Source organism: Vipera ursinii (assembly GCF_947247035.1).
Source record: "Vipera ursinii genome assembly, chromosome: 1".
In the NCBI taxonomy this organism is placed as follows: domain Eukaryota; kingdom Metazoa; phylum Chordata; class Lepidosauria; order Squamata; family Viperidae; genus Vipera; species Vipera ursinii.
This window is the reverse complement of record NC_139512.1, coordinates 275,140,838-275,168,094: the sequence shown is the minus strand read 5'-3', so window position 1 is coordinate 275,168,094 and position 27,257 is coordinate 275,140,838. Positions and strand designations below refer to the sequence as shown.

The following is a 27,257-nucleotide window of genomic DNA, read 5'->3' as shown; positions in this document are numbered from 1 at the left end:
TCTTTTCTTTAACTTTTGGGATGTTTGTATTTCTAAATTGACATCAACAGAACTCGGAACTTATTCCTCTTCTTGGTTATTCCTTGATTTTCTGAAATAATGTTTTACTAGGATCTTTAAAGTTTGTTTTTTTTACTTTGTGGTTACAATATTCCTTTTATGACTGGCAATATTTAATTTTTCAATTTTCAAATGATTTGTCCATAAACTTTCCTTTTATTTACAGCCAGTCAGAATCGAACTGCAGGCAGTAGGCAGAGTTAGCCTGCAATACTGCATTCTAACCACTGTGCCACCACCATGACTGTTTTTCCTTGTTTCTTGATAGGAAGAAAATTCTCCTTAGAACCTTCAACCGAGCATTCTATGACTGTTAATATTCTCTCTCATCTTAGTTTGGGAGAACTTTTTAGTTCAGAAGGAAAGACTTGTGTCTAGAGGAAAGAATAATATATTAATAGCTTAGCCATTCAATATATGTACAGAGTGGGGAAGGGAAGGGATTTTCTTTGTGATCTTGATCTGTGATTGTACATTTTTTTTAAAAAAATATTGTAAACTATGTGTTTGATGGAAGAAGTTTGACTTTTTCCCCCCATTTCATGCTGTACATATCCATCTGAAGTGAAGTAAATAGCAATTGAGAAGCAGAGATCACAATAGCAACATTCTACAATGGGAAGACTTTGTTCTCTAGTGTCTTTCTAAATCAGCTTCTCTCTAACCAGGTTCAGTTTGCTCTAATTTTGATTCCCACCCCCACCACCATATTGTTAAGTTTGCATCTCTGAGCCAAAAGTTTGGGATTCCAAACAAGGCAATAAAATGTTCTTTTCATTTGAAATATGCATCCATATTTGGGAATCCAAGACAACTTATCATCTCATTATTTTTGAAATAAGTAAATACAATAAATGTTAAAACCTAAATATTAACATTGCCAACTCAAACAAAAATACTTTTAATTTTTTTAAAATTCTATTTAAATGCGTATTAAATGCTTAATATTGGATTTTCTTCACTTATTTTAGGAAATAGATCCTACAATCGAATAATCACTAAGATAATTAGACTGATATTTTTTCTCTAGATTTGATGCCTAGGTGATAAAATCAGAGCATATTTTTTTGGTTAATGTTGGTGACCAAATTTTTGGAAAATGTTCTCCTCTAACTTGATTTTCTCCCTATCTGATGAGATTGCAAATCCAGTAATTCCTAGCTGTTGTTCCTGCTGATTGGAAATTCCTAGTACATCTGGTGGGCATCGGGAAGGGAAAGCTGACTTAAATACAGGAGAGGAGAATCTCCTGATTAATTCAGGGTTTTCAGGTTAATTGGGCTCAGCCTACTGTATATATTATCATTTGACCCAGAGGATTTTCTTCTCCTCTTGTAAGGGGGGAAGCCTTTAATATTTTTTATTGTATTCCAGGCTTGTGCATTTTGGATTGTTTCTGTCCAAAATTACAAAAGGCTTGAATTATGTCTATAGAATTTTTAGTTTGAAATAAAGTTCTTGCAGGTGGCGCAGTGGTTAGAATGCAGTACTGCAGGCTACTTCTGCTGACTGCTGGCTGCTAGCAGTTCAGCAGTTTGATTCTGACCAGGTCAAGGTTGCTGATTCTGTAAACTGCTTAGAGAAGGCTGTAAAGCACTGTAAAGCGGTATATAAATCTAAGTGCTATTACTATTGCTTTCTTACCCAGTGAAAGTTAACTCAGAGCAGCTACTGTATCTTATGATTGTGGAATTGGCACGAAAGCAGCAATTCTTAATTTAGGTGTTTTTTTCTTTGTCGGAGGGGCTGTGCATGAGACCCCCACCCCACCTCCCGAAATAATGTGTAAAACATGTTCTTATTCTTTTCTAGTCGAAGGTTTTGAATGGAATCTGTGATAAGACAATCAGGACAACAACTGATCCAGTGATGAGTCAGGGTGCCTGTCTCGAAGAAGTTCACTTAAACAATATCAAACCTGGGGAAGGCTTGGTAAGAATTTTTCCTTTTCCGTACATTTCTAAATTGCTCCCAGCTACTACTTCAAAGTTTATTTAAAGTAACAAAGTCTAATTTATTTTCCCCAAGCAGAAAGAGAAAAAGAAAGTCAAGATGGAGGCTATAATTGAATTCCTGCCCATTTTTATATGCATTTTGTCCACAACATGTATGCACATATGAAAAGGTGTGGACCACCATCTTGACATTTCTCTCTCTCTCTCTCTCTCTCTGTCTCTCTCTCTTTCTCTCTCTCTCTCTCTCTCTCTCTCTCTCTCACACACACACACACACACACACACACACACACACAGAGAGAGAGAGAGAGAGAGAGAGAGAGAGAGAGAGAGAGAGAGAGAGAGAGAGAGAGAGAGAGAGACCCATGGACGTTCCTGTTTATTATGGTATTTAGACTGAGCTGAGAGAGAGAGCAAGCATCCTCTTAATTAGTTTTAACAATTAGTTTATATTGCAATCTGAAATATAAAAGCTTTAATTCTTTATCTCCAGAACTAAAAAATTTTCCAGTAGGGAATTCCCACATGAAATATTCTACTAGGTATATACAAAGGAACAGAGAAACATTTTAAAAAAGAGTTCTCTGTATTGGCCCTGAAATGTCATTATGGAGTCCCATCAAGATTTGCCATTGTTAAAAATTGAATATAAAGAGAGGATTGTTACTAATATTAAAGACTAATTATGTTAAAATTGATTCTTTGTAGAGGAACATTTGAAATATTACAAACCTTTGGGTGGGTCTGTATTCTAGCTTAGAAAAACATCTTCAAAAGCTGAATTTGACAACCAGCATTTATTATCCATGTGTTTTGAAGAGTTTTCTAGGCTGTATTCAGACAAAAGCTTTTCAGCCATTCCCACAAGACACATGCTTATTTTGTGACCCTCATTTAAATAATGAGATTCTCCTTAAGTGTACTTATTTTATTTATTCATCACATACGCTTATATGCTGCTTCAGCTATATGATTCAAAGTGACTTTGAGCATAACAAACAATGCATATAGTGTGTTATGATAAATCAAAATGTATCAACTTTTATATGCAGATAAATAATTTTATGCTTATTTATTCATTCAATTACCTAAGGCCACCCGATTCCAATTAGTAATAACAAAAGTAGAAGTAAGTACTGCCAGCACAGATTCAATAAAAAATACCATCCTAACATAACATGAGGGACTCTGAGGAAGATGGGTGATTCAGAAATGTGAAAAATAGATAGATAAAACATCAAGCAACCTTAACTAAACAAAGGTTCTGCTTTATTCTCCTAAGAAATGAATTGACTTGAGATTACTTTTCCTTCTTGATTGATTTGGAAGGTCTTGGTGTTAAGTGGTTTTTGTTTAGATTCTCACCTCCATAGGTGAGGATTTTTTCTTCTTTTTTTCTCTCCTCCAAAAGGAGACTATACTCCATTTACACAATTTAACAAGGCTGGTTTGGTCAGGCTCTAGCATGGTATTATATCAGCCATGCTGTTCCTCATAAATAATTGTCTTAAAACATTTGAGGTATAACTGTGGATGAGCTGTAATTGTTGTTGTTAGCTGCGAAGTCGTGTCCGACCCATCGCGACCCCATGGACGACATTCCTCCAGGCCTTCCTGTCCTCTACCATCTTCTGGAGTCCATTTAAGCTCACGCCTACTGCTTCAGTGACTCCATCCAGCCACCTCATTCTCTGTCATCCCCTTCTTCTCTTGCCTTCAGTCTTTCCCAGCATTAGGCTCTTCTCCAGTGAGTCCTTCCTTCTCATTAGGTGGCCAAAGTATTTGAGTTTCAACTTCAGGATCTGGCCTTCTAAAGAGCAGTCAGGGTTGATCTCCTGTAGAACTGACCAGTTTGATCACCTTGCAGTCCAAGGGACTCGCAGGTGTCTTCTCCAGCACCATAGTTCAAAGGCCTCAATTCTTTGGCGCTCAGCCTTTCTTATGGTCCAACTTTCACAGCCATACATTGCAACTGGGAAGACCATAGCCTTGACTATACACACTTTTGTTGACTTCACTTTCTGCCATTAGAGTGGTATCATCTGCATATCTTAGGTTGTTGATATTTCTCTTGGCAATCTTAATTCCAACTTTTGATTCATCCAGCCCTGCCTTTCTCATGATGTGCTCTGCATATAAGTTAGATAGGCAGGGTGACAGTATACAGCCTTGCCGGACTCCTTTCCCAATTTTGAACCAATCAGTGGTTCCGTGTCCAGTTCTCACTGTTGCTTCTTGACCCGCAAATAGGTTTCTCAAGAGATAAATAAGATGGTCAGGTACTCCCATCTCTTTAAGAACTTGCCACAGTTTGTTGTGATCCACACAATCAAAGGCTTTAGCATAGTCAGTGAAGCAGAAATAGATGTTTTTCTGGAACTCCCTAGCTTTCATGATCCAGCGTATGTTGGCAATTTGATCTCTAGTTCCTCTGCCTCTTCGAAATCCTGCCTGTACTTCTGGTAGTTCTCGATCCACATACTGCTAGAGTCTAGCTTGTAGGATTTTAAGCATATCTTTACTAGCATGTGAAATGAGTGCAATGGTGCGATAGTTTGAACATTCTTTGGCACTGCCTTTCTTTGGAATTGGAATGTAAACTGATCTTGTCCAATCCTGTGGCCCCTGTTGAGTTTTCCAAATTTGCTGGCAAATTGTAATTTGCTGTAATTATTCTTATGCTTATTTTATCTTTCTTTTCCTTAATTTAGGGAATGTACATAAAATCTACTTATGACGGTTTACATGTTGTTACTGGGACAACAGAAAATGTAAGTATTCTTAATCTGTTCATCAAAGGGAAATTATTACTAGCTATTTGTGATAAAGTTGAACCCAAGCCAGACCTGTTTTTTTAAATATGGTAGTTTTATTAAACATTATAATTAAAAAGATAAGAACTAACAGAAGCTAGAAAAGGAAAAATTGAAAGTGCAGAAAAGAAAATAAAGAATAGAAAAGAAACAAAAATTAGGAATATATAAAATACTTTCTTCTTCATAACTCATATAGACTATGTTAGTAACTTATTTAATAACTTATTTATTTAGTACGTTATCACCTTCTCTTTTCCCCATATTCCATTTCTTTATACACAAATCTTTAAAGCCTTGGCATGCAGCCCTGGTCAGTAAAAGTCCATTAAGGATTACCAGAGACAACGGCATGTCTATTTTAATCTTGATCAAATAAACCAACTTTATATTTCTTCCTTTTACTTTTAACAGTCTTGATATTTTTATATTCCTTCCCTTTATTTTTAACAATTTTGATCCTTAATTCCCTCAAAAATGTCCTAGAACTTGATTTGTTTTCATTTTTTTCCTTGTCATATCTTAAGAAATTTTTTTTCAAAACTGTAACATGTCTCTTTTGTAAATCCAGTATACTGTAAGAAAGTTATCCAGGTCATTCTTTTAGTTTGTTAAGACATCAGCCAGTTTCATTTGTATATCCAGTGTAGTATTTTGTTACATCATTTCCATAGCCCGTAATCTTTTTAAAACCCACTTTCAAGTCAATCTCAATCTTATCCTTTAAAATATGTTTCTCTTCCATATCATCTTCCAAATGCAGTTCTTAAATTTGTTTTTGTGGGAAACTCAATTGATATAGTAAATCTTGCCACTCTGAAGGTTGCTAAAATCTGAAAAGCAATGTCCAGAAATGATTAAGAAAGGAAATATGTGAGCCTTATGTCTGTAAAGGTGCCAAATCACAATTTGGACAAAAATTGGGATCCCTCATCTCCTAGAGATCTTGTGGTCTCTTTTCAAGAGAGTAACGGTCTGGACAATTCTAGGTTATCTCCTAGTCTGGAGAAGAATCCTGAAGAACTGGTCCATTTTCCAGATCTTCATTCCATTGTGGTCATCAGCTCTGCTGTTTTCAGTTTGCCATTTCTCCCCCCACACACACACACCAAATGGCAAAAATGTGACAGAAAGCAAATTTTTAACTTGTTATATTTTCATTTATTTTGCTCTCGTAATCGTATCATTGCCTTATTGCTGACAGTGATAATTTATGCTAAATTATCATGTGCCTGTCTGACTCTCTCTGTTCTATATCCACCTTTTGGTTCAGTTCAGTTTGTATGCAAATCAGTAAAAGTGTTTCTAAACGCTACTTGGGGTTGTACTAACTGGAATTCCCAGAACTGTTGTTGAGCAAAAGGCTTAGACTGTAAATGCAGGCTCAGCAAAGACGTGTTTATGTAGTGCACTGTCTTCCTTCTGAAAACACCAGCAGGATATTTAGACTGGGTATAGAAGATTCCATATACTTCCTGGGAATCAAAGAGAGAGTTCTTAAATGCATAGTGCCTCCAGAATTGAAAAGGAGAAGCCATGGAGATATATGTAATGACTGGGAAAACTAATTATGAGCTCCACTTTCATTTTTGCCTACAGTAGAACAGGAAGATAAGTGACTCTCTTCTATACACTGTCCTGTCCCATTGACCTGCAGATATAGAATTGGATTACAATTCCCATTCTCCCCGGCCAGTGTGGCCATTGGTCATTTGAGAATATTGTTTTGCCTTCTATCCCAAACATTGAAGCAATGCAAATGTTCAGATCTTTTCCTTACCGTGCCAAACTGGCGCTTCAGATTTACTGTTGTTATGTTTTCTGTTTGAAGGTCCCCAGTGCTAGGAACCTTAGCTGGCATTCACAAGCATGTGACCTTCTTTTCTTGGGGTTTCCAGATCTCTGCTGAGGAATCATGTTGCTAAGATAAGCGTCCTTTCCCTTCTTTGTAGCAGTATAATGACAGTGTCTTGCCTCTGGTGGCTTCCTGTCATTTGGTATCTGTCCAGCTGCATCTCTGACAGAGCAGCTCTTGATGCCATGGAGAGATGTGTCCGATTCCTGTCAGGTGACAGGATTTCCAACTTGTTTTTAATGACTTTTGATTTCCTGCTTTTGGTGGGAATGTTTTGACCCAAACAAAACTTTCCAGTCACTTTCCAAATGCTGGTGATGGAAGCTGAGTCTGGGCTTTCCTCCCCTCTTTTGTTTATTAACAAATAAATTCTCAGTTCAGAAAGAGTTGTGTTTTGGATACGCAATGTCTACAGTTGTCTGTTCAGAGAGAGAGATTGGCTAGGTCCCTCAAAGGAATGTTGTTACTAAGAAGAGGAAGTTATCTTGGAGTCTGTATGTTTCCCAACGTCTCTCCTCTCTTTCGCCAGAGCTTCCATTTATGAAAATGCAACAAGTATAGCTTTCCCTCTTGATGCTGATGTGTAACATAGGAATGCCTTAGATCAGTCAGATGACAGTGAGGATTTCTTTCCTAGTAAGATTTTCCATCTCAGGTAGCCCCCAAGGGGATTGTCTTGTCCTGCATTGCACCTGATAAGGGAACAAGGGAAATGAGCCATTTGTTTCAGCTGATTTGAGTCACACAGGTCAACTCAGGACCATTTTTCTTTCTCTGTGATGTGAACTGTCAGAGAATCCACTGGAACAGATTTAAAGCTGCAGAGCCATTTTGAACAAAGGCTGCAACACTGCTTTCCTTGTACTGTAGAACTGAGCAAAATTCTCCGAATTGTCCTACTATATGTTTGCCATCCCAGCAGAACTTTCTCCTCTTCACCCCACATCCTGATGGGAGTCTCTCTGCAGCAGACTTTAAAGGCACCTAAAGGAGTTCTGGAATGATTTTCCTCCTGTTTCTTCGGCAAAAATATTTTCCATCAACAGGAGATGTTGAATGATTCGAAAGCTGCCTGCTAATAGATAATCAAACAATTCATCTCTCTTCCTAGGAGATCTGAGCTATACAAGTTTTTAACAGTTCTCTCTTTCAAGTTGTCGGGAATTGAGACAAGTGACTTCATTCACTCTGTTAGAGCGGCCTAATTAAATTTCAGGTGTCTTATTAGAGAAGTAGAAAAGAAATCTGCAGACTGAAATGACCTTTCACCTCTTTTTCCCTGCTCAATTGCTAGCCTTTGACTCAGTGTAAGAAAAGTCCTTTTTTTGCTTTTTAACAATTGACTAGTTATATTTAATGACTAGTTGTAGGGACCTGCCTTTGGAGGAGGCAGCTGTGGCTCATGCAGAAACACTGCATTTATACAGCTTTTCTGCCAAGGGTGTACCATTTGAAAAATTTTAAATTGGAAATTATTATTTGTTTTGTTTTGTATTTATACTATATAGTCTCCTGCTGATCGGTCTCAGAAAATCCATGCTGGTGACGAAGTGATTCAGGTGAACCGGCAGACAGTGGTAAGTCAACAAACACTGCAAAAGAGGTTCAGAAGACACCACTTAGAATCAAAATTTAGCCTGATTTACTAATAATTATTTCTGTTGCATTCCTTTCTTTTTATTCTGAACCGTTCCTTATACCTTAATGCATTTAATAGCAAAATCATCTGTTAAAGGAATGTCACAAATTACTGTGGTTAAAGAAAAACACAGATAATTGATACTTATAAAAAAATTACAAACATTTAGAGGAATAATATTCATCTTGAATGTGGGCTGCTGAAAACATTCATGGATTATTATTTTGTGAATCTATCCCAGTGAAATCTGTAGGATCATTATGCATGGAATATTGTAAATGTTCATAAATTCAGCTTCTGACATCTTTACAATTACAAATCATTACAATTATGATGAATAGTTGGTCGTAAACTTTATAAATAAACATATTACTATTTAAGAGAATTAGCATTTTATTATGGGAAATATTTCCACTTCAAAGAAAGGATTCTTAGTCATCCATTTACAAATTTTCTCTGCCTTATGTGATTTTGTGCTTCTGCCCTGATTGTAAGCAAGAGATGTTGCTTGCTAGCCTACAACGTTTTGAGCAATATAGTCAAGCAGCACAAAACTAAACATTATATTCTTGGCCATTTAAGCAAACGGTGCTTTGCGCCTTTCCATTGTAATCAAGGACGCACAGAGGACTTTGGAGGAACAGGAATTTGGGTGGCATATTTCCATTTTGAAATTGTATTCAGGTTTAATTGCCTTCATTATCCCCATCGTTATTCCTCCTTTGCCCCAGGATAGGAGGAATTGTTCCCTGTTTATTATTTGCATTCCCTAGCCTAACAGTAATCATAGTCTCTGCCAAAAAAAGAAAAAATGGAGATGATATGGTTGGGGGTTAAAAAAGACAAAATTAAAATCTACTTTTTCTTGTAAAGGGTAGTTTTTTTGCTTCTTGAAATGTCCGAATGGCTTGAAAGTTTATAGAACTATTGGAAGTGGCCTGTTAAGAGCAAAAGACTTATTATGTTGAGAAAAACTGGAGAATGCTCATTGGTGTAACGCTTCATCTTCTACAGGAATTAATCGTGTCTACCTACTTGGGGTAATATATTATATAGACTGAATATTATTTATTCCATAATGGTTCTTCCTCTAAAGCCATTCAACATGTGACATCCAAGAGGTTTACAGAGATAATATAGCTAAGACTAGTGATATCCTATTTGTCCATAATCTCAAAGGAGAAGACTGTATCCATTGAAAGTTTGCACTTACACTGTTGAAAGCATGCCAAGAAAAACCATAGCTATGGGAAACATTTTGATTTTCTTCTGATACCCTTATTTTAAATTCATTTCTTAAATTAGATTTAATTAAAAGATTTATATGTTATGTGTTTTAAAAGGTGGGATGGCAGTTGAAGAATCTTGTCAGGAAGCTTCGTGAGAATCCTTTGGGAGTTACTCTACTAGTAAAGAAACGCCATACAGGATCTTTTAATTTTACCCCTGCACCGCTTAAAAATCTGAGGTGGAAACCACCACTTGTACAGGTAATATGAAGTTACACAAAGTTTTTGTTTCCCCTTTACAGAAACCCTTTCTCATTTATTTATTTAGTGAATACATATATTTTGTCTCCATAATTGGTTACAGAACCTTTTAATTATAATTTGCTATTATGCAAAATACCTTGGGTTTTACAAAGCTAGGGTGGGATAGAAATGTTGTCATAAATACAGTTTTCATGTTGAAAAAATATATACTCTTTTCATGTTACCTTATTCCAGACTACAAAAAAGTGATCCATTTAAACATGCAAGAAAAGCACTTGATTCAGTCCTTATTGAATTGTCCTTTTTCATATCGCTACTGATTGAATTTGTTTGATATCTGGTGATTTTCACTTCAAAAAAACTAAAATAATACAGAACAAAAAGATATCTTCTCAGAACATGAAAAGTTAGTATGTCAGAAAATAAGATTTTTAAATTAGCTGTGATTCTTATATTCCAGTTTCCTGTATGTAGTTTTGGGTTTTTGATCTTTTAATCACTGGCATTTGTCCCAGTGATCTTTCATCTATATATATTCCTGTAGGAAGGATTGTCCAGCATAAGACATTTTTGAATCGCTTATATCTTTCTTCCCTTATTTCCTTTGGAACTACTTCTTAAAATGCTCCAACTTTGATCTCAGAAAATAAAAGGAAAAAAAGGAGTCAATTCTAATGATAGCATACCTAAAAATGTATACTTACTTGGTTGTTATGGATTATAATGGGATGAGGAAATGAAGCAGTCTTTGAGGTTGAAACATTTTAGAGCATCGTTAGTTCATAACAGAATTTTTCAGTTAAGCTAAGAAGATGATTTATGACACGTTTTTTAAAAAATCACAGTATAAAAACACAATATAGAAGGGTGAGGGGTGACATGATAGCAGTGTTCCAATATCTCAGGGGCTGCCACAAAGAAGGGGGAGCCAGGCTGTTCTCCAGAGCACCTGAGAGCAGGACAAGAAGCAATGGATGGAAACTAGTCAAGGAGAGAAGCAACCTAGAACTAAGGAGAAATTTCCTGACAGTTAGAACAATTAATCAGTGGAACAACCTGCCTCCAGAAGTGGTGAATGCTCCAACACTGGAAGTTTTTAAGAAGAGACTGGACAGCCATTTGTCTGAAATGGTATAGGGTTTCCTGCCTTAGCAGGGGGTTGGACTAGATGACCTCCAAGGTCCCTTCCAACTTCTCCTCCTCCTCCTCCTCCTCCTCCTCCTCCTCCTCCTCCTCCTCCTCCTCCTCCTCCTCCTCCTCCTCCTTCTTCTTCTTATTATTATTCTTATTCTTATTCTTCTTCTTCTTATTATTATTATTATTATTAATATTCAACCCAGTCAAATTAGCTCAAAACCCAGTAAATGGATATTAATTCTAAGATAGCTAAGACAAAACAGTACATTAAAACAATTCCCTGGGATAGGATGAAGTATTTATTTATTTAATGTGATTCCCCATTTCAAACAAATCTGTGTGGCTAATAATTTAAAATACAGCAAGAAAACCAACAAAACATACAAAATAAATAGTCGGCAGATGAGATAAAATAATAACAAAACCCACCAACCAATACACATTTAACATACATATTTAAATAAAAATACTTCATGGGATCCAACAGATACTCTGATCTAACACCTGGAAGCATAGCCATGCCCTCAGGCCAATAGGGTTAGGCCAATCTGATATACATCCCTAGTAATTTGAAACAGATGTTAACCTAGAACTGTCAACTAAGTAAGATTCAGTTAGAAGAGCCAAATCTCAACCTAACTGCTTTTTTTTTTAAAGCAGAGAGGTTTAAATACCTTAAAAACATTGCATTTCTACAGAAATAGAGAAAGGAGAGATAATGATTTACAGATTTGCAGGTAGGTCATTAAAGAGCTAGAACTTGAAAACCTTGACCTTGGAAGGAAGAACTGAAAGAAGAGGAATATAAAGAACAAACTGCATTTTGGGAAGAAATAAGGCCAGACAAATCTAGAGAGTTTATGATCAAAGGGCTCCAAAAACAAAACTTTGGTCATTTAAACTAGGCTTTGTCTCCAATAGAGAGCCAGTGGAAAGGCCTGCAATGTACTGAGATATATTAGGAAGTCTGCAAATGTGTGTTTATAAATAAATAATATTAAAAACTAATAATTGGTATATGATAAAAACTGATTTTATCAAAATAGTTTTACAGCCAAAAGTTTTTTAAAAAAAAAATGAAATTAATTTGTGAAAGCTCCTTTTATAGTAATTGCACAAAACAAATAAAAGAATAAGGAAGAATATTTTTTTTTACCCTCAACTCCCAGAACCTTCTTAACTGGGGTAGATATCTAAGAGACTATTTGAGCTGAATTGTTTATACTCCTTTGGAAAAGTTGAATTCAGGAAATAACCATAGGTAGTTGCACAGTAGAAAAATTGTGACCAAATATTGCATTTGTCAAAGATTAATCTTTATAGCCTATCTGAATTTTGCTGTTGTGCTGAATTATGCTGTTTCCCCTTGAAGTGCCAATTGCTGGTATTAGCAAAATTGGAGGCATTGTGAAACCTGGGAGGGAAAAAGGGTGTGGAAGATACAGGGATTAAAATCTTTTCAAAGAGAATTTCTTTGGGGTCTAAGCAGATAATGGCAAGGGAAGGGAATTCAATATCTCTAACGAAGAATCCACCGAGGGAAATAGCGCGTCTTATATGAATTAAAATATAGTATCTTGTTTTCTTGTACAATATTAATTCATGCTATAAGTAGAATGAAATCTATACTTTTCTTCAAGTTATTTAGGATTTGAACCATATGTTGAAGCAACATTTAGAATCTAGCCCAGTGGTGGCGAACCTATGGCACGCGTCCCTGAGGCGGCACGCAGAGCCCTCTCTGTTGGCATGTGTGCCATCGCCCCAGCCCTGTCTCCCCCTGCGCCCCCCTCCTCACCAGCAGCCCCCCTGGAGGAGAGATGCCCCTAGGCATGACCTGCATGGTAGCCGGGCAGCAGGAATAAGACTGCAGGGATAAGACTCTGCCCTCACGCTCTGTCACGCACAGATGTTGCTGCAGGGCACAGGCTGAGGGTGTGGCCGCCATGGCGCTGCAGGGCCACCATGGCAATCTGCAGCGGGCTGTGGAGGTGGTAGGTGACCCTGCAGGCAGGTGTGGGGGGGGATGGAGTGGGGGCAGGCAGGGCGGTTTCTGGGCACTTGGTATCTAAAAGGTTTGCCATCACTGATCTAACTGAATTACCCTATGAGACTAATCACTTAAATGCTTGATGAGGTTTGGAGAGAGATCATATTGGGAAAATGGCTTCCATCTTGATGAACAATCTTACACCACCCTCAGACAGCATCAGTCTCTAGCAGGGTATAAATATTAGAACTTCTGCTTAATTCTTAATTTGTGCCAATTTTTTTTAGCAATTCTCTATAAAACAATAGTTCCTAAAGGTGCTTCTGAGTTTGTGTTTGGCTTAAAGGCTTTGGCCAAACCTAAGTCCAATATGATAGAATACAAAAAATGTAAGGCACCTCTGTGTAGTGTTTGTTTTTAAAATATCATACAGGTCCTTATTGTCAACAATCCTAGGTAATTAGCATGTGATAAAAGTCCAGAGATATGGTTTTATCTTAAAATAAGGTATTTAAAGAAATAATTGTTTCCAGTTTCCAATGGATCAGATAAAATTAGGGAATGAGGAATAATGTGAGTGTATTGTAGAGGAACTGGCCTGACCGCATTTTGTAGTTTTAAAGTTACTTAAGAACTATTGTACCTTCTCACTGTAGACCAGCCTACACCCAGCTACAGCTCAGTCATCGGAAAGCACCAAGGAGACATCACTGAAGAAAGAGAAACCAGCCATTCTGGATCTTTACATACCTCCACCGCCAGCTGTTCCCTATGCACCCCGGTATGCCAGCAGCCACATATTACTTGAAAAGAGCCGCTCATGATTATCTGGCTATTTGCATTCATTCCCCAGATGAATTACTTTGTCGCAATCAGGATTTACTCGGTGCTTCACACATATTTGAGCTCTTGAATGTACGGCGGTGTTATTTTCTGAAAAAGTCTTTGTCACTAGAATTATATAGCACAGTTTTGCCCTAAAAGGGAAATTCTTTAAAAAAAACTTAAATAGGAGTGTATCATTTAGTTAGGGGTAGTGCTTGCTTACACTCTTAAATTTTGTCCATTATGTATCTCTGCTTCCTAAAAAGTTCATATCTAGCCCATAGGCATTTTTATTTCTCTTTTCTAAATGGTTGTGCCTCTAAAGCTTCTGAATCCAAGTTGGTGTGCTAAAATAACTTTAAGCAGCTGAAATGACTTAAGTTGCCTCATCAAGGCTTAAAGGACGGGAGCATTTGCAGTGTCCTGATTGCAGTAGATTTAGTGGAGGCCACATTTATTTATACTCAAATAATAAAAGCATGTGCAAAAATCTCTTCACTTGTAAATGTTTTAAATAGTTTACATTTAATTTAGAGCTAGCTTTGGTTTTGCTTTTCAAATGAGCAACAAAGCAGGAAGGGCATTCTTGGGGCATGTCAGACAGCCAAGAGGTGAACATGACTGCAAGAAGAGATAGTGTAGTGGAATGTGTAAATGACCTTGAGGAACAAGGGGGGAGAAGTCTTGCCTAGGAAATAATCAAACGAGAGGGAGGAGCCCCAGTGGCTTAATGGTTAAAGAAAGAAACTTAGGAAGGATCCAGTCTAATGGATCAAACAGTTAAAAGTGGTACTAGACAGTTTGTACTCTCCAACTTGCTGGATTCTGTTATTGTAACCTTACGATAAAGTAGAATTAGATGATCAGGTTTACTGGGAAGACTGTCAGAAGATCCCAGTTCTACTCTGGGCTGGAGCTTTGATCACACCGGTGTGCCTGCCATCTTGACTTATTGATCACCCGCCTCCCAGACGCCTCTGAAATACAGAATGCTGTATGCTAAGATTCAATTAGGAGCCAAAATAGCCATGCCAAAGTCACTAAAAGTGCAAAGGGATAATTGTCTTCTGATGTTAGTGTGGATACTTGCACTAAACACCATATTCGTGCACAACACTTGCAAAATGGTAAATCTTTTGCTTTGGAGAAAAAGCCTACACGTCAAATATTCCATTCAGATTCTGTTTTTCAAAGATTTGTCAAATACATTTCTGTCATATGAGTGGGAGAGGTTTAGTTCAATCATTTATGTCCCCAGAAGCAAATTACTCAAGTATTGTTTTACTCTGCATATGGTTATTCTCACCTGGATTTTCAGCAATAACTTAATAAATAAATGTAAGATGTCAGAATCAATCTTACGGAGTAGTTCAGTGACATCTCTAAATGATTTTTTGAAACTGCTTCATTCTTTCCAGCTTTTGTTAACAAATCATTCTGTCTTTCCTTTTCAACTTTTTATTTATTACTTGAATTTGCTGGCTTGGGATGTCATTTTAATTGGTTATGAATACTGTTTTTTTACATATTGTAAAAAAAAAATGTAAGCCACCTTGGAGACACTGATGGAAAAGTACACAGCATTTCTTCATATAAAAAGAATAATGGTTTTTATTATTATTATTATTTTTAAAATCCTTGTAATACTTGACAGGAGTACTTACCAGTAATTCCCTTGTTTGTTTGGTTTTTTAAAAAAATCATATAACATTAATAGAACACCAAAGAAAGGTAAAAATTGAGTTCTTGTGCTCTACAAATTAGGAAATGATACATAGATTCCCATTGTGGTAATTTATTGAAAAATTATGAGTCAGGTCTCTTGCGTGATTTATTGAGTTGCCGCCAATATTAAAGAAGAACAATTGAATTGCAGAATACTTAGGGCATTCTTCTGATCACAGAGATTTATTCAGCCGCCTGTCTGAGTACTATGTGATAATATCTTGAGTTATCTTTAAACATGCTGTTGCTTGCACCATAAAAGCTAGGGACTTTATAAAGAAAAGAAGAAAATGTAATTCTGGGGCTGTCCCACATTTTCTACTTTTTCCTGGAACTTGCAAAATTCGAGCATGCATATGGACTACTTTGGTTTCCCTTCCCTGTTTACTCTTCCCTTACTTTGTTTACTCTTTTCAGTATCTCTCAGGTGGCAACTGAATAGCGTTAGAATTGTTCAGGGTTCAGGGTTTCAAGCCCTTTGTTCATGTCGCTTATTGAATCTAATATCTTTTCAGGGACGAGAAAGGGAACTTCGTTTATGGAGGAGGCAATAAACCCAAACAGCCTCTCTCTGGTTCTAAAGGTGCAGAATCTCCCAATTCTTTCCTGGATCAGGAATGTAGAAGACGAAGGTTTACTCTGATAGATTCTGATCCATTGCCTGCCTATCCCAGAGAAGTAAATATTCCACTGGCAAAGATGAGGGAGAAAACTCCATCTTACGGTGAGAAAACTCTGAACCTGTATTTGGTTTTGGTTTTTTTAATCCCATTTATATCCCGCCCTTCTCCGAAGACTCAGGGCGGCTTACAATTTAAGCACAAACCAATGTGCTTAGTAATAGGCTTCATTCTATGTATATGCCTGCTTATTAGGGCTTTCACACACACCCCAAGCGGCATTATTACAAAGTCAGCTTAATTGCCCCCAACAATCTGGGTCCTCATTTTACCTACCTCGGAAGGATGGAAGGCTGAGTCAACCTTGAGCCTGGTGGGACTCAAACCTGCACTAATTGCAGACAGCTGGTGTTACTTAAGGAGGCATTAGCCCACTGCTCCACCAAGGCTCCTTTTCTTCTTCCGAGAGTTAACCCCCACCTTTTTTTTAAGTCTTTAAAACTCCTTCCTTTTTAGAGAGAATCTATAACTTGTGGAAATATTCTTATGTAAACTACTTAAAAGATTTTTAAACTATAAATTCTGGCGTGTATCTGTGGTTTATAACTTTTCATTTACAATCTTCTATTCCCATTGGGGACGCGGTGGCTCAGTGGGTTAGGACGCTGAGCTTGTCGATCAGAAGGTTGGCAGTTTGGCGGGTCGAATCCCGAGTGCCGCGTAACAGAGTGAGCGCCTGTTACTCGTCCCAGCTTCTGCCAACCTAGCAGTTGGAAAGCACGTAAAAATGCAAGTAGAAAAATAGGGACCACTACGGTAGGGAGGTAACAGCGTTCCGTGCGCCTTTGGCGTCTAGTCATGCCGGCCACATGACCACGGAGACGTCCTTGGACAAGCGCTGGCTCTTCGGCTTTGAAACGGAGTTGAGCACCGGCCCCTACAGTTGGAAACGACTAGCACGCATGTGCGGGGGAACCTTTACCTTTACTATTCCCATTGAACCTATTAAATTGTTTCTAAGTAGATAGACCTGCAGAATCCTGTGTTGCTGAAATGTAACTCAGAGATTTAGTTCCATTCTCACCCTCTGCCAAAGAGACAAAAGTAGAGGATCACTTAAGGTGGTTCATCCCAGGTGTCTGGATCCTTTAATATTTGGGGGTTGGCAGTCAGTAATGCCACACAAGTCCAGGAACATGGAAATAGAGTGGATGAGTGCCTTACCAAGCAATTGTAAGACACAGAACAACCACAGGGAGACGTACACTCATAATGGCAGAAGATGAAGAATGAAAACAAGTGCATGACCATGCTTAGGTCTAGTCTGTGATGATAAGAGTGGTGAAACAATCACACTTCTTCACATTTACTGCATGCATAGAAACTCGTCCAATAGCTCTGCTTAAGATCTTGTTTAAAATTGTCTTCTCAACAAGAATTGCCATTACACAGATTGCACTGAGGAGAGTATATATAGCTCAGGGTTCAAGGCATCAATGCAAAAATTCCCCCTCTCACACTGATGATGTTACTTAACCTGGTAATTAAATGTCTGCAAGAAAACAACCAAGCTGAAAAAGCACCGAGAACCTATAGGTCACATAACTTAATAATGTCTATGGTTTTTAGGAAAGCCTCGCCCACTGTCTATGCCTGCTGATGGAAACTGGTTGGGAGCTGTAGAATCTTTCTCTAAGCCGCGAGCAGTGGGGAGAAAAGGTGAGGAACTTGTTGCTCAGTTGCTTTTCCTAATAAGAACGTCTATCCATGGTCCACACTGCAGCTTGATGTTAGATTTCCATCTGTGCCTTTGCCAAGCAAATGCGTCATTTTTTAAAAAATCAGATAGCCTCCCTGGGGTCAGCAAACTAGTCGTCGTTTTGGTGAATGTCAAAGCAACATTTCACTCCTAGTTTATATTACGTTAATCTAATAGAGAAGTGATACTTTATACTCCAGATATTAATGTAATAACCTGTTATTATACTGAGGGTAAAAGTGCACAACCCTGGCTGCCTGTGGCTCCTGAAAGGCCTGGGTGTATGCATCAGACACCTCTAGAAACACTTACCAAATTGTAATTTTTAATGTGATAGCTTGAGGAAATTATGAAATGCTTCATTGGAGAGTAATCACATCAAAACCCATATTTAACTTTAATGAAGCGTAAATGAAATCACAATATAGTTTGATATCACCCATATTGGGGCCTTTAGTCTAACAGAAATTGTGCACGTCTGCACAAATGCTAGTTTTAATGTCTCATTTGAGAAGAATACTGAGTTGGGACACACCATTGTTGCTAAAATACTGTTTAAAATGCTCGCAGCTAGCAAATCTTAAGTACTGATCCAAAATAGTACAATATCTGTTTCCTAGAGCTTGTCAGAGCACTGATGTTTGCAGGGGATGTGTGCATATATTTGTTTGTGTGTCTGGTCCAAAACGCGCACCATGATGCAGAAAGTGTGACTTGCATGCTTTCAGCAAACATTGGCATCATGACATCATTGTATCTGTGTCAAATTTTGAAGCAATCTCAGTTTGCTGTGGACATCTGTGTTTCAGAAGCTTGTTTAGAAGGAAAAGACTGCATTCTAACCACTGCGGCACCATTATATTTATGTATAGTTTATTAATTCCTAAAGCAGAAGCTTTATCCATGAACTTAAATTTGGGCTGGTGCAGGTGCATGATGATTAAGATTCAGGTTGTAGTGGATTACAAAAAAAGAACGTTGATATATAAAAAAAAATGTGGAGGCCAGTTCAGATTATATTCCTCCTGCACAACAGACAGAGAAAATTGTTTTTAACCACGTCTGCTGGAGAGCAGCATAATGTTAAAAGCTGCTTAACCTTTGCAGGCTTTTTGAGCGTGAACTTTTATAAGACTTTTCTGCTTGTTTTTCCAGCTGAAAATGCCCTCTGCCGATACTTCAGCAACGAAAGAATCCCACCCATTATTGAAGAAAGCTCCCCTTTGCAGCCTCCGTTTCCCAGGCCAGTGGCCGAAAAACAGTTAGTGAAAGGTGCTGATTACATCAGGGGAAGCAGGTGTTTTGTTAATGTGGATCTCCATAACAGCGCAACCATCCCTTTCCAGGAGGATGGTGCTAAAAGGCCACCTGTGACTACATCCACAAAGTCTTCCTCCACAGAACCCTCTTTGCTGGTTAGCTGGATCACAAGGTTGAGATTATTGACTCATTGAGTGGATTGGATGGAAAGTGGCTGAATGTCTCACCCAGTGCCTTCTTTTATTCTCCGGTCAGAGGGATCTCTTATTTCCTAAAGAGTTATTTAGTGACTATGTCTTTTTCCCCCCGCCCCCTTCAGAGAATCTTTCTTTTTCCCTCTGATGTTGCTATCTCAGATTCACTGGAGCTGTTGGAGAAGGGGGGGGGGGACAGGGAGTTAACGGAGGAGATCTCAAAATGTTTTTTTTTTTAAAAAAACCTGTCTATGAAGAGAAAGCAGTCCAGCTTCAGGACTTCAGGAGTCACTTGCTAATGTGAAATCAGTGGATTCCAGACAGAAACAGTCTATTTGGCCTTCCATTTGCTCATATGCTATGCAGCTACTCGGATGTGGAGGATTTGTAGCACTGAGAGGAAAAAAAACAAGCTACAGTTCTGACCAAGGAAGAAGAAAGGAGAAGGTGTCATTTTGCTTCAAAATTATGCAACTTGCAAGTGCCTGCGGAAAACACAGCTCTAAGGAAAGAGAAGGCTTTTCTTCAGTTGTGGTCCACCACAAATATCACTGTTTTGGGTACAATCCCAATTATTAAAACTTCAGTGCCGTTGAGTTATCCTTGCCTTAACTGCTGCAATCTTGATCCCCTTGTCATAGATTGGCACCACATGCCACGGTTATGCCTTTTTAGTGACAATGGTAAAAACGAAAGGAGTATATTTTTTCTTGTGGGGGGAAAAAAAACTGAATAGCTGTTAACCAAAGTGGTGTTTGTTTGTTTGTTTTAAAAAAAAACCACCCTTCGGACTTCTGGAGCAACATGGTGGGTCAAGGTTGAACCGGTTTGATCTTCTTTGTGTTGTAAAGATTGAGTTCTGATAAATGACAATGTTGTTAAAACAGTTTGCTATGTTAAAACACTGGTAGAAAAAACGTGTCTGTCCCAGTTATTTCCATAGCATTGGCTTGGAATGGAAACCATTTATGGAAGGAAGTATTTGCAAAACCACTAAGAATGTGTTGTGGTTTTTAATGTAGAAAAGGACATTGGTATAGTTTCACAAAGACCATTAATTTTTAAAATAAGTTAAACGTGAAAGTGTGATGTATTTTTCTCTTAAAAGTTTATTTATTGGGATTTAGAGGTCAATCTGTTTTTGGTCCCTTATGATTACCAATGAGTAAGAACCTATTGTTAACCTTATCTCACTTATCTAACTCATTTAGATGATTTCAGGACAGCTGTGAAGATGTCATTGTTATTAGATTTGTCAGGGTCTTTTACTAAAAAAAGAGAGAGAGAGAGAGAGACAACTTTTGGGGTATACTGCCGGTATTGGCAATGAAAAAGAAAAAGGTTGAAAAATCTACATTGAAAGCAATATACATTGCTTTCAAACATTGGATTGGCTTCCCCAGGTTGTAATGAGTAGTTCATAACAAATCTTATCAACTAAAATTGTTAGTTTTCAAACTAATAAGGCTTTTTTTTAACATTTAGAAAATAGGCCATGCATTATCTATGAAGTCAAAACAATTTAGATTCTGTTCAAACTGCTAAATGGAACTGGTGGACAAGAGCCAAAACTGAGACAGCAATATTTCTTTCATGTCCAACCTGATAGTGGTATCAGTTCAGTAAACACCAGTAATGCTGGTGTCATCTAGCCTTATTTTGTTTGTTTTCAAAAGTATATCAAAAGTATTTACAGGTAGTCAGTCCTCAACAACAGTTCATTTAGTGATCATCCAAAGTCATGAAATGGCCCTGGAAAAAATGGTTTATGAACCTGCTTCACACTTAATGACCATTGTAGTATTCCCATGGTCATGTGATCAAAATTCAGACACTATCGTGGTCACAGCATCCTGGGATCATATGATTACCTTTTGTAAGCTTCTGGCAAGCAAAGTCAATGGGGAAGCCAGATTCACTGAACAGCTGTGTTACTAACTTAACAACTACAGTGAGTCATTTAACAGCTGTGGCAAGAAAAGTCATAAAATGGCGCAAGATGCACTTAACAAATGTTTCATTTAACAACAGAAATTTTGGGCTCAATTTGAGGACTACCTGTATTCTACTTTTATAAAGGGAAAGACACTTCCTCCAGACACCTTTCCCCCAAAACTCAAATGGAACTGATTTTCAGAACTGTCTATAAAGGTTTGTAAAAGTCTACCACAGAGAATCCTCGTAAAATTTAAACAGTTCAGATATATTTCTTGGGAGTTTCAACAAGTTGGACAAGGGACATAACATGCTTTTGATATATCTGTTTAATCAAGCTGATAATTTCTTGGCAAGTTCAGGCAGAAACCACTGCTTTGGCAAAAGAAGGAATCCTGTTTCTTAAAATCTTTCCCAGCTTAGCTAGCAAGTAATGGAAGGTACATACTAAAAATAATAAGAGAAAAAGTGGACTATGCTACTGATTGTGAGTCAAACAGTTCTGAGTTCAGATGTTACCTGACTTTTAAACTAATGTGTAATCCTGATTGAATTCCCACTTAGCCTTTGCCTTCCATCTGCAAGAGTAGGATAATGCTGGACATGCTTACATTGAATGAAGATTAGTCTTTTTTATTTGTAAATAGACCGATGAGGCATGGCAGAGTCTAATCCTGATTTTATTATTTTTAGATGAAAAGCTCTGAAAAAAGCATTCAAAAGTTATTCTGAGGGAGGCGTGGAGAGTTATTATGGAGATGTTTGAGATGTATCCCTCAAGCAGTGCTTTTCCTTCAATGGAATATAGAATGTTGTTGTTGTTAGTTACGAAGTCGTGTCCGACCCATCGCGACCCCATGGACAACATTCCTCCAGGCCTTCCTGTCCTCTACCATCTTCTGGAGTCCATTTAAGCTCATGCCTACTGCTTCAGTGACTCCAGCCACCTCATTCTCTGCCGTCCTTCTTCTCTTGCCCTCAATCTTTCCCAGCATTAGGCTCTTCTCCAGTGAGTCTTTCCTTCTCATTAGGTGGCCAAAGTATTTGACTTTCAACTTCAGGATCTGGCCTTCTAAAGATCAGTCAGGGTTGATCTCCTCTAGGACTGACTGGTTTGATCGCCTTGCAGTCCAAGGGACTCCCATTGCTTGGAGTCTTCTCCAGCACCATAGTTCAAAGACCTCAATTCTTTGGCGCTCAGCCTTTCTTATGGTCCATCTTTCACAGCCATACATTGCAACTGGGAAGACCATAGCCTTAACTATACACACTTTTGTTGGCAGGGTGATGTGTCTGCTTTTTGTGTGCTGTCTAGTTTTGCCATGGCTTTCCTCCCCAGGAGCAAGTGTCTTAATTTCTTGGCTGCAGTCCTCATCTGCGGTGATCTTGGAGCCCAGGAAAATAAAATTGGAGTATAGAATACCAGTTTAAAACAGTGCAAAACACAAGTCTGTTTCTCACCATTCTCTGTTTGGGACCATTGATTAATGTACAGATAGTCCTTGACTTATTTAATGACCATTTAAAGTTACAGTGGCACTGAAAAAAGTGACATGACTTTTCACACAACTGTTGCGGCACTCTCGTGGTCACGTGATCAGAACTTGCCCACTTAGCGACTGCCCTGTTTTTATGAAGGTTGTATTGTCCTGTAGTCATGTGATCACCTTTTACGACCTTCCGACAAGTAAGAGACGGTGGGAAAGCCAGATTCACTTAACAACCATGTTACTAGCATCACAGCAATGATTCACTTAACAACTGTGGGAAGAAAGGCTGTAAAATGGAGCAAAACCCATCTGCCTTGCTTAGCAGTGGAAATTTTGGGCACAATTGTGGTCGTAAGTCAAGGACTACCTGCATTTATAGTAATGGGTTGTAATTGATAGATAGTGGTTAAAGGAATTCGGTATGTTGCTCCAGAGAAAAGACTAAAACGAGAATATAACACCCTCTGAATATCTGAAATGCTGTCATACAGAGGAGGGAGTAGACTATTGGGTTGCCCTAAAGGGCAAGGCTAAAACCAATGGGAAGAAATAGAATCAGGATAGATAATGGGAAATTTCTTGTTGGTAAATGCTGTCAACTAGTGTGATAGCTTGCCTCGTGAAATGGTATGTTATTGAAAATTTAACTGGAGGTCTTCAAGCAGAGTCTGGAGAGCCCTCTATTGGAATTGCTCTAGAAAAACTGGCATTAAATTGGACTCGATTAGGAGTTCAAACTTTCAGGCCCTGAAACCTCCCAGGTTTTTTTTTAAAAAAAATTTCTTGGAAGTCCTGATAATGGGCCAAAGTTCATTAATCATTCATGAAATATCATCTTCCCGCAGAAGCACAGTTGAAGAACTCTGGAACTAGATTATCTCTGAGATAATCTTGGAACTATGTTGGTATGAATTCGGTGCCTGTAGTAGTTCTTTCCTGGAGGGTATATTTCAAGGATCTCTTAACAGAATCTTTAGAATTAATTAGGTACCACCGCTATAGAAGGCAGGAGGCATGCAATTGTCTATTTGTATTTCTTACACTTTCGAAAATACAGAAAGCAAAACAACTGTCCCATCCAGGCCAGCTGCATTTGAATTCTTTGCATCAATGAAAAGAAGAAAAAGTACCCGCTCACAATTACCCATTGCAAAGAATATTCGCACCTGGAAAGTGATGAGATACAGTAGGAGTTCTTGCAGATCTAGGGTATAATACAGTTTTTTACATTTCATCCATACAGCAAATATACCAGCAAAATTTATCACGTTGCTGACTGTGGAGAACAGGGGTGTTAAACTGCCGACCCGTGTCCCGATGCATCATGGCGAAACTGCGCCCACCCATTGACAGCAATGGGGGGAAAAAGTCGTAATATGTCGTGACACGTCAAGTGATATTGTGAGTTTGACACCCCTGGTGTAGAAGTATAATCATGCACGCCTATAAAGATTCTCAGTCATCCAGATCATGCTTGTCCTAAAGCTGCTTTTTGAAAAGGCAAATTTGTTTTTCCTTGAAGACTGAAGAAGCTTCTTGGATGAGAAGTGAAACGTCTGTAGTAAGTAAGGTTCAACTGTTTTTGGCCCTAAGCGTTTATGTACTTCCTTGTACATATTAATAAGGGAGCAGTTCCTCAATGCTAGAATTGCACAATGGGAAGTAGGGCAAATCATATGAGTGAATGTGGGCTTATGAGGCTTTCCCAGAACCTGCCTACCCATTGGGGTGCCAGATATGGTGGGAATCAGCCATAAAATTAGCCTTTCTGTATGTGATTGCTGTAATTTGCAAGGTATGTGCAGTTCTATGGCTCTGATTCTGTGCTTACAGAGAAGGCCATAGCTTTACTGCAGAACAAGTTAACTTGATGAGAAATGGAAGCCAATTAATTTTTGTAGCTCTAATACAAGAATATAAAAGAAAAAAGTTTGCCAGCCTCCTTTATAATTAACTGTACACTGCTGCCCAGGGTATGATAGCTGATCCCAATTTCATAGTCCTTCTAGGTTCGTTTAGAATTCAAAATCAGCCTGTACTTTTGTGTGTGTGAAAAAGCAATATTGCTTATAATTTTGCTGAAGTCAGTCATAAATGTACCCTGCTATGAAGTCTGCATCTGAAGAAACTGACTACTTTGGGGATCAGCAAAAAAGTGTTCAAACAGATACCAACGGTTTTAAGTGGGTGTTTGCATTTTCGTGGAGTATTGAAATCACTCTTGTTTTCCTAAACTTAGTCTAAGTTTTCACACTTAAATTTAAATCAGTTCATCACAGTATAAGCAGGTTTTACTCTGCAATTCCCAGGCAACCCCAAAATTTCCTCCCAGAAAAGATTGCCCTAGGAGAGGAAATTCTCACGCTTTCCAGAACCTTATGAAATAGGACTGAAAACCATGTAATTGTCATTACTTAAGAGAACTCTTGTTTGAATTCAACCCATTGTAAAGGTATATATTTTCACAACTGTAAGAATTGAAACAGGTACAAAAATAGGGTATTTAGCGCGGTATTTAATTTTCTGGCGATCTCCACTTTTAAACATAGGAAGGGTGCTTCTAGCTCTCGTACCTGACCAATAAAAAGTAGGTGGAAGTTCTTGAATTCTGAAAAATCCTAAATAACATTTCCACTCAAGGCATGGAGCTCTAATGACCTTGCCGCTTCCTTTTCCTGAAGTACCTTATACCAAAGAAGCAACATATCTTCTACATATTATAAGTAAAACATAAAAAGGTAAAGGTTCCCCCGCACATGCGTGCTAGTCGTTTCCGACTCTAGGGGCTGGTGCTCATCTCCGTTTCAAAGCCGCAGAGCCAGCGCTTGTCCGAGGACGTCTCCGTGGTCATGTGGCCAGCATGACTAGACGCCAAAGGTGCACGGAACGCTGTTACCTTCCCACCGTAGTGGTCCCTATTTTTCTACTTGCATTTTTACGTGCTCACAAAGATGTAATTCTTGATTGATGTAACTTGAATGAGAGAGTGGTGAGTTTGCTTTTCCTTGGCATCTTAACCGGCAATTTGGCTACACAAACTGCAGCTTTTCCATTAAACTTGACTAAGTATTTAGTCAGAGCCTTCATGAACTGGTTTTCTTGGTAAATTCTTTCCAAAGGGAAGACATTAAATGATAATTTAATTGCATAATCTCATCATTCCCTCCTGAGGAGATTACTTTCATGCCAACCTTTTGAGGAGTAAGCAATCAAAAGTAATCACTCCTTTAAATTTGGTTTGCTCCCTTTTTCTCTGCCAAGCAAAATGTAGTACAAGTAGAATATCATTTCTCCATCTTTAAAAAATGCCTTGCTTTGAGATTCAAGTCTGAATTTGTCTCATTAATTAAGTGTTTGGATACAGCTCCTATAAACATATAAAAATGTATATTTATTTTAACTTAGGTTATCCTACTTCAAACTAAACTGGGAATAACTGAGCCATTGCTATAAGTAAGTTAATTTTAAATATTAAGAAGTTTAAAAATAAAGTTTAAAAAATAAACTTTTCCAAGGGTGCACATAACAGCCTTTGAATGAACTGCTAAGGAACATGTAAATATGAATTAGAAAGTCCGTTGTTAAAATGTTGCCAGTTAAGGTAAATATGGTGGGAACTGACCTAATGGGAAGAAAGGAATTATTAAACTATGCATAAGAAAAGTGGAAGATGCCTTGACTTTTAATGGCTATAGAAAAGCTCATCACAGAAACACAATGTAAAAGTTAGTAATTTTATAAGCATCCTCAATCGTAGAAATAAATTAACATTTTGTTTTCTCTTAGAGGTTTTTAATCAACATTTGTAAAATATCTGCGGGGGGGGGGGGGGGAGAAACAGTCTGGATTTTCTGCCAAATGAGGAATTGGATGGTAAAAACGGAGCTTTCCTATTGTAAAGATTTTATTCCATTGGGTTTAAAAAAAAGAAATTCTAAACATTTACAGTAAAGATGTCCAGAAGACACAGAACATGCCCTGCTAATTGGTTTCAAAAGCCAGCTTTAGGCTATGCTTGTTTGAACCTTTCATGAAAACACTAAGTTTCATAAAATCAGAGGGTTGGAAGGGATTCCTGGAGGCCTTCCAATCCAGCATCCTGTCCAGTATAAAAATGCACATGGCCTAGACAAGTAGCTCTCCATTTTTTTCTTGAAAACCTCCGGCGATGGAACATCCACAACTTCAGAAGACAAGCTGCTCCACTATTTAATAGCTCTAACAGTTAACAATTTCTCCTATTTCAAGTTTGGACCTTACCTATAAAGCAGGGGTGTCAAACTCAATTTCATTGAGGGCCGCATCAGCATTGTGGTTGCCCTCAGGGGGGCTGGTGGGTATGGTCAGGGTGGGCGTGGCCTACTGGGTGGGCGTGGCTAGGGTGCATATGGCCTACTGGGTGGGCATGGCCAGCTCTACATCATTTGTATCAAGGGTGCCTATGGGTGCCTGGGCAGGAGTGGGACAGATTTCAGGGTCTCTGGCAGAAGGAGGGTCTCTGGGCCAG

General features: G+C 38.3%; 1 protein-coding gene across 2 annotated transcripts in view; it reads left to right on the top strand.

The window, feature by feature from the left end:
* CNKSR3 (CNKSR family member 3) overlaps positions 1–20,336 on the top strand; it is a 76,297-nt gene extending 55,961 nt beyond the window's left edge. For both annotated transcript variants that reach the window (XM_083348122.1, XM_083348123.1), the window contains 8 exons: positions 1,873–1,992; positions 4,727–4,786; positions 8,192–8,260; positions 9,666–9,812; positions 13,599–13,723; positions 16,008–16,216; positions 17,742–17,831; positions 19,027–20,336. In XM_083348122.1, coding sequence (XP_083204248.1) covers positions 1,873–1,992; positions 4,727–4,786; positions 8,192–8,260; positions 9,666–9,812; positions 13,599–13,723; positions 16,008–16,216; positions 17,742–17,831; positions 19,027–19,325 — 1,119 coding nt within the window. In that variant the 3' untranslated portion in view covers positions 19,326–20,336. The remainder of the gene's footprint in view (positions 1–1,872; positions 1,993–4,726; positions 4,787–8,191; positions 8,261–9,665; positions 9,813–13,598; positions 13,724–16,007; positions 16,217–17,741; positions 17,832–19,026) is intronic.
* The last annotated feature ends 6,921 nt before the right edge of the window (positions 20,337–27,257 follow it).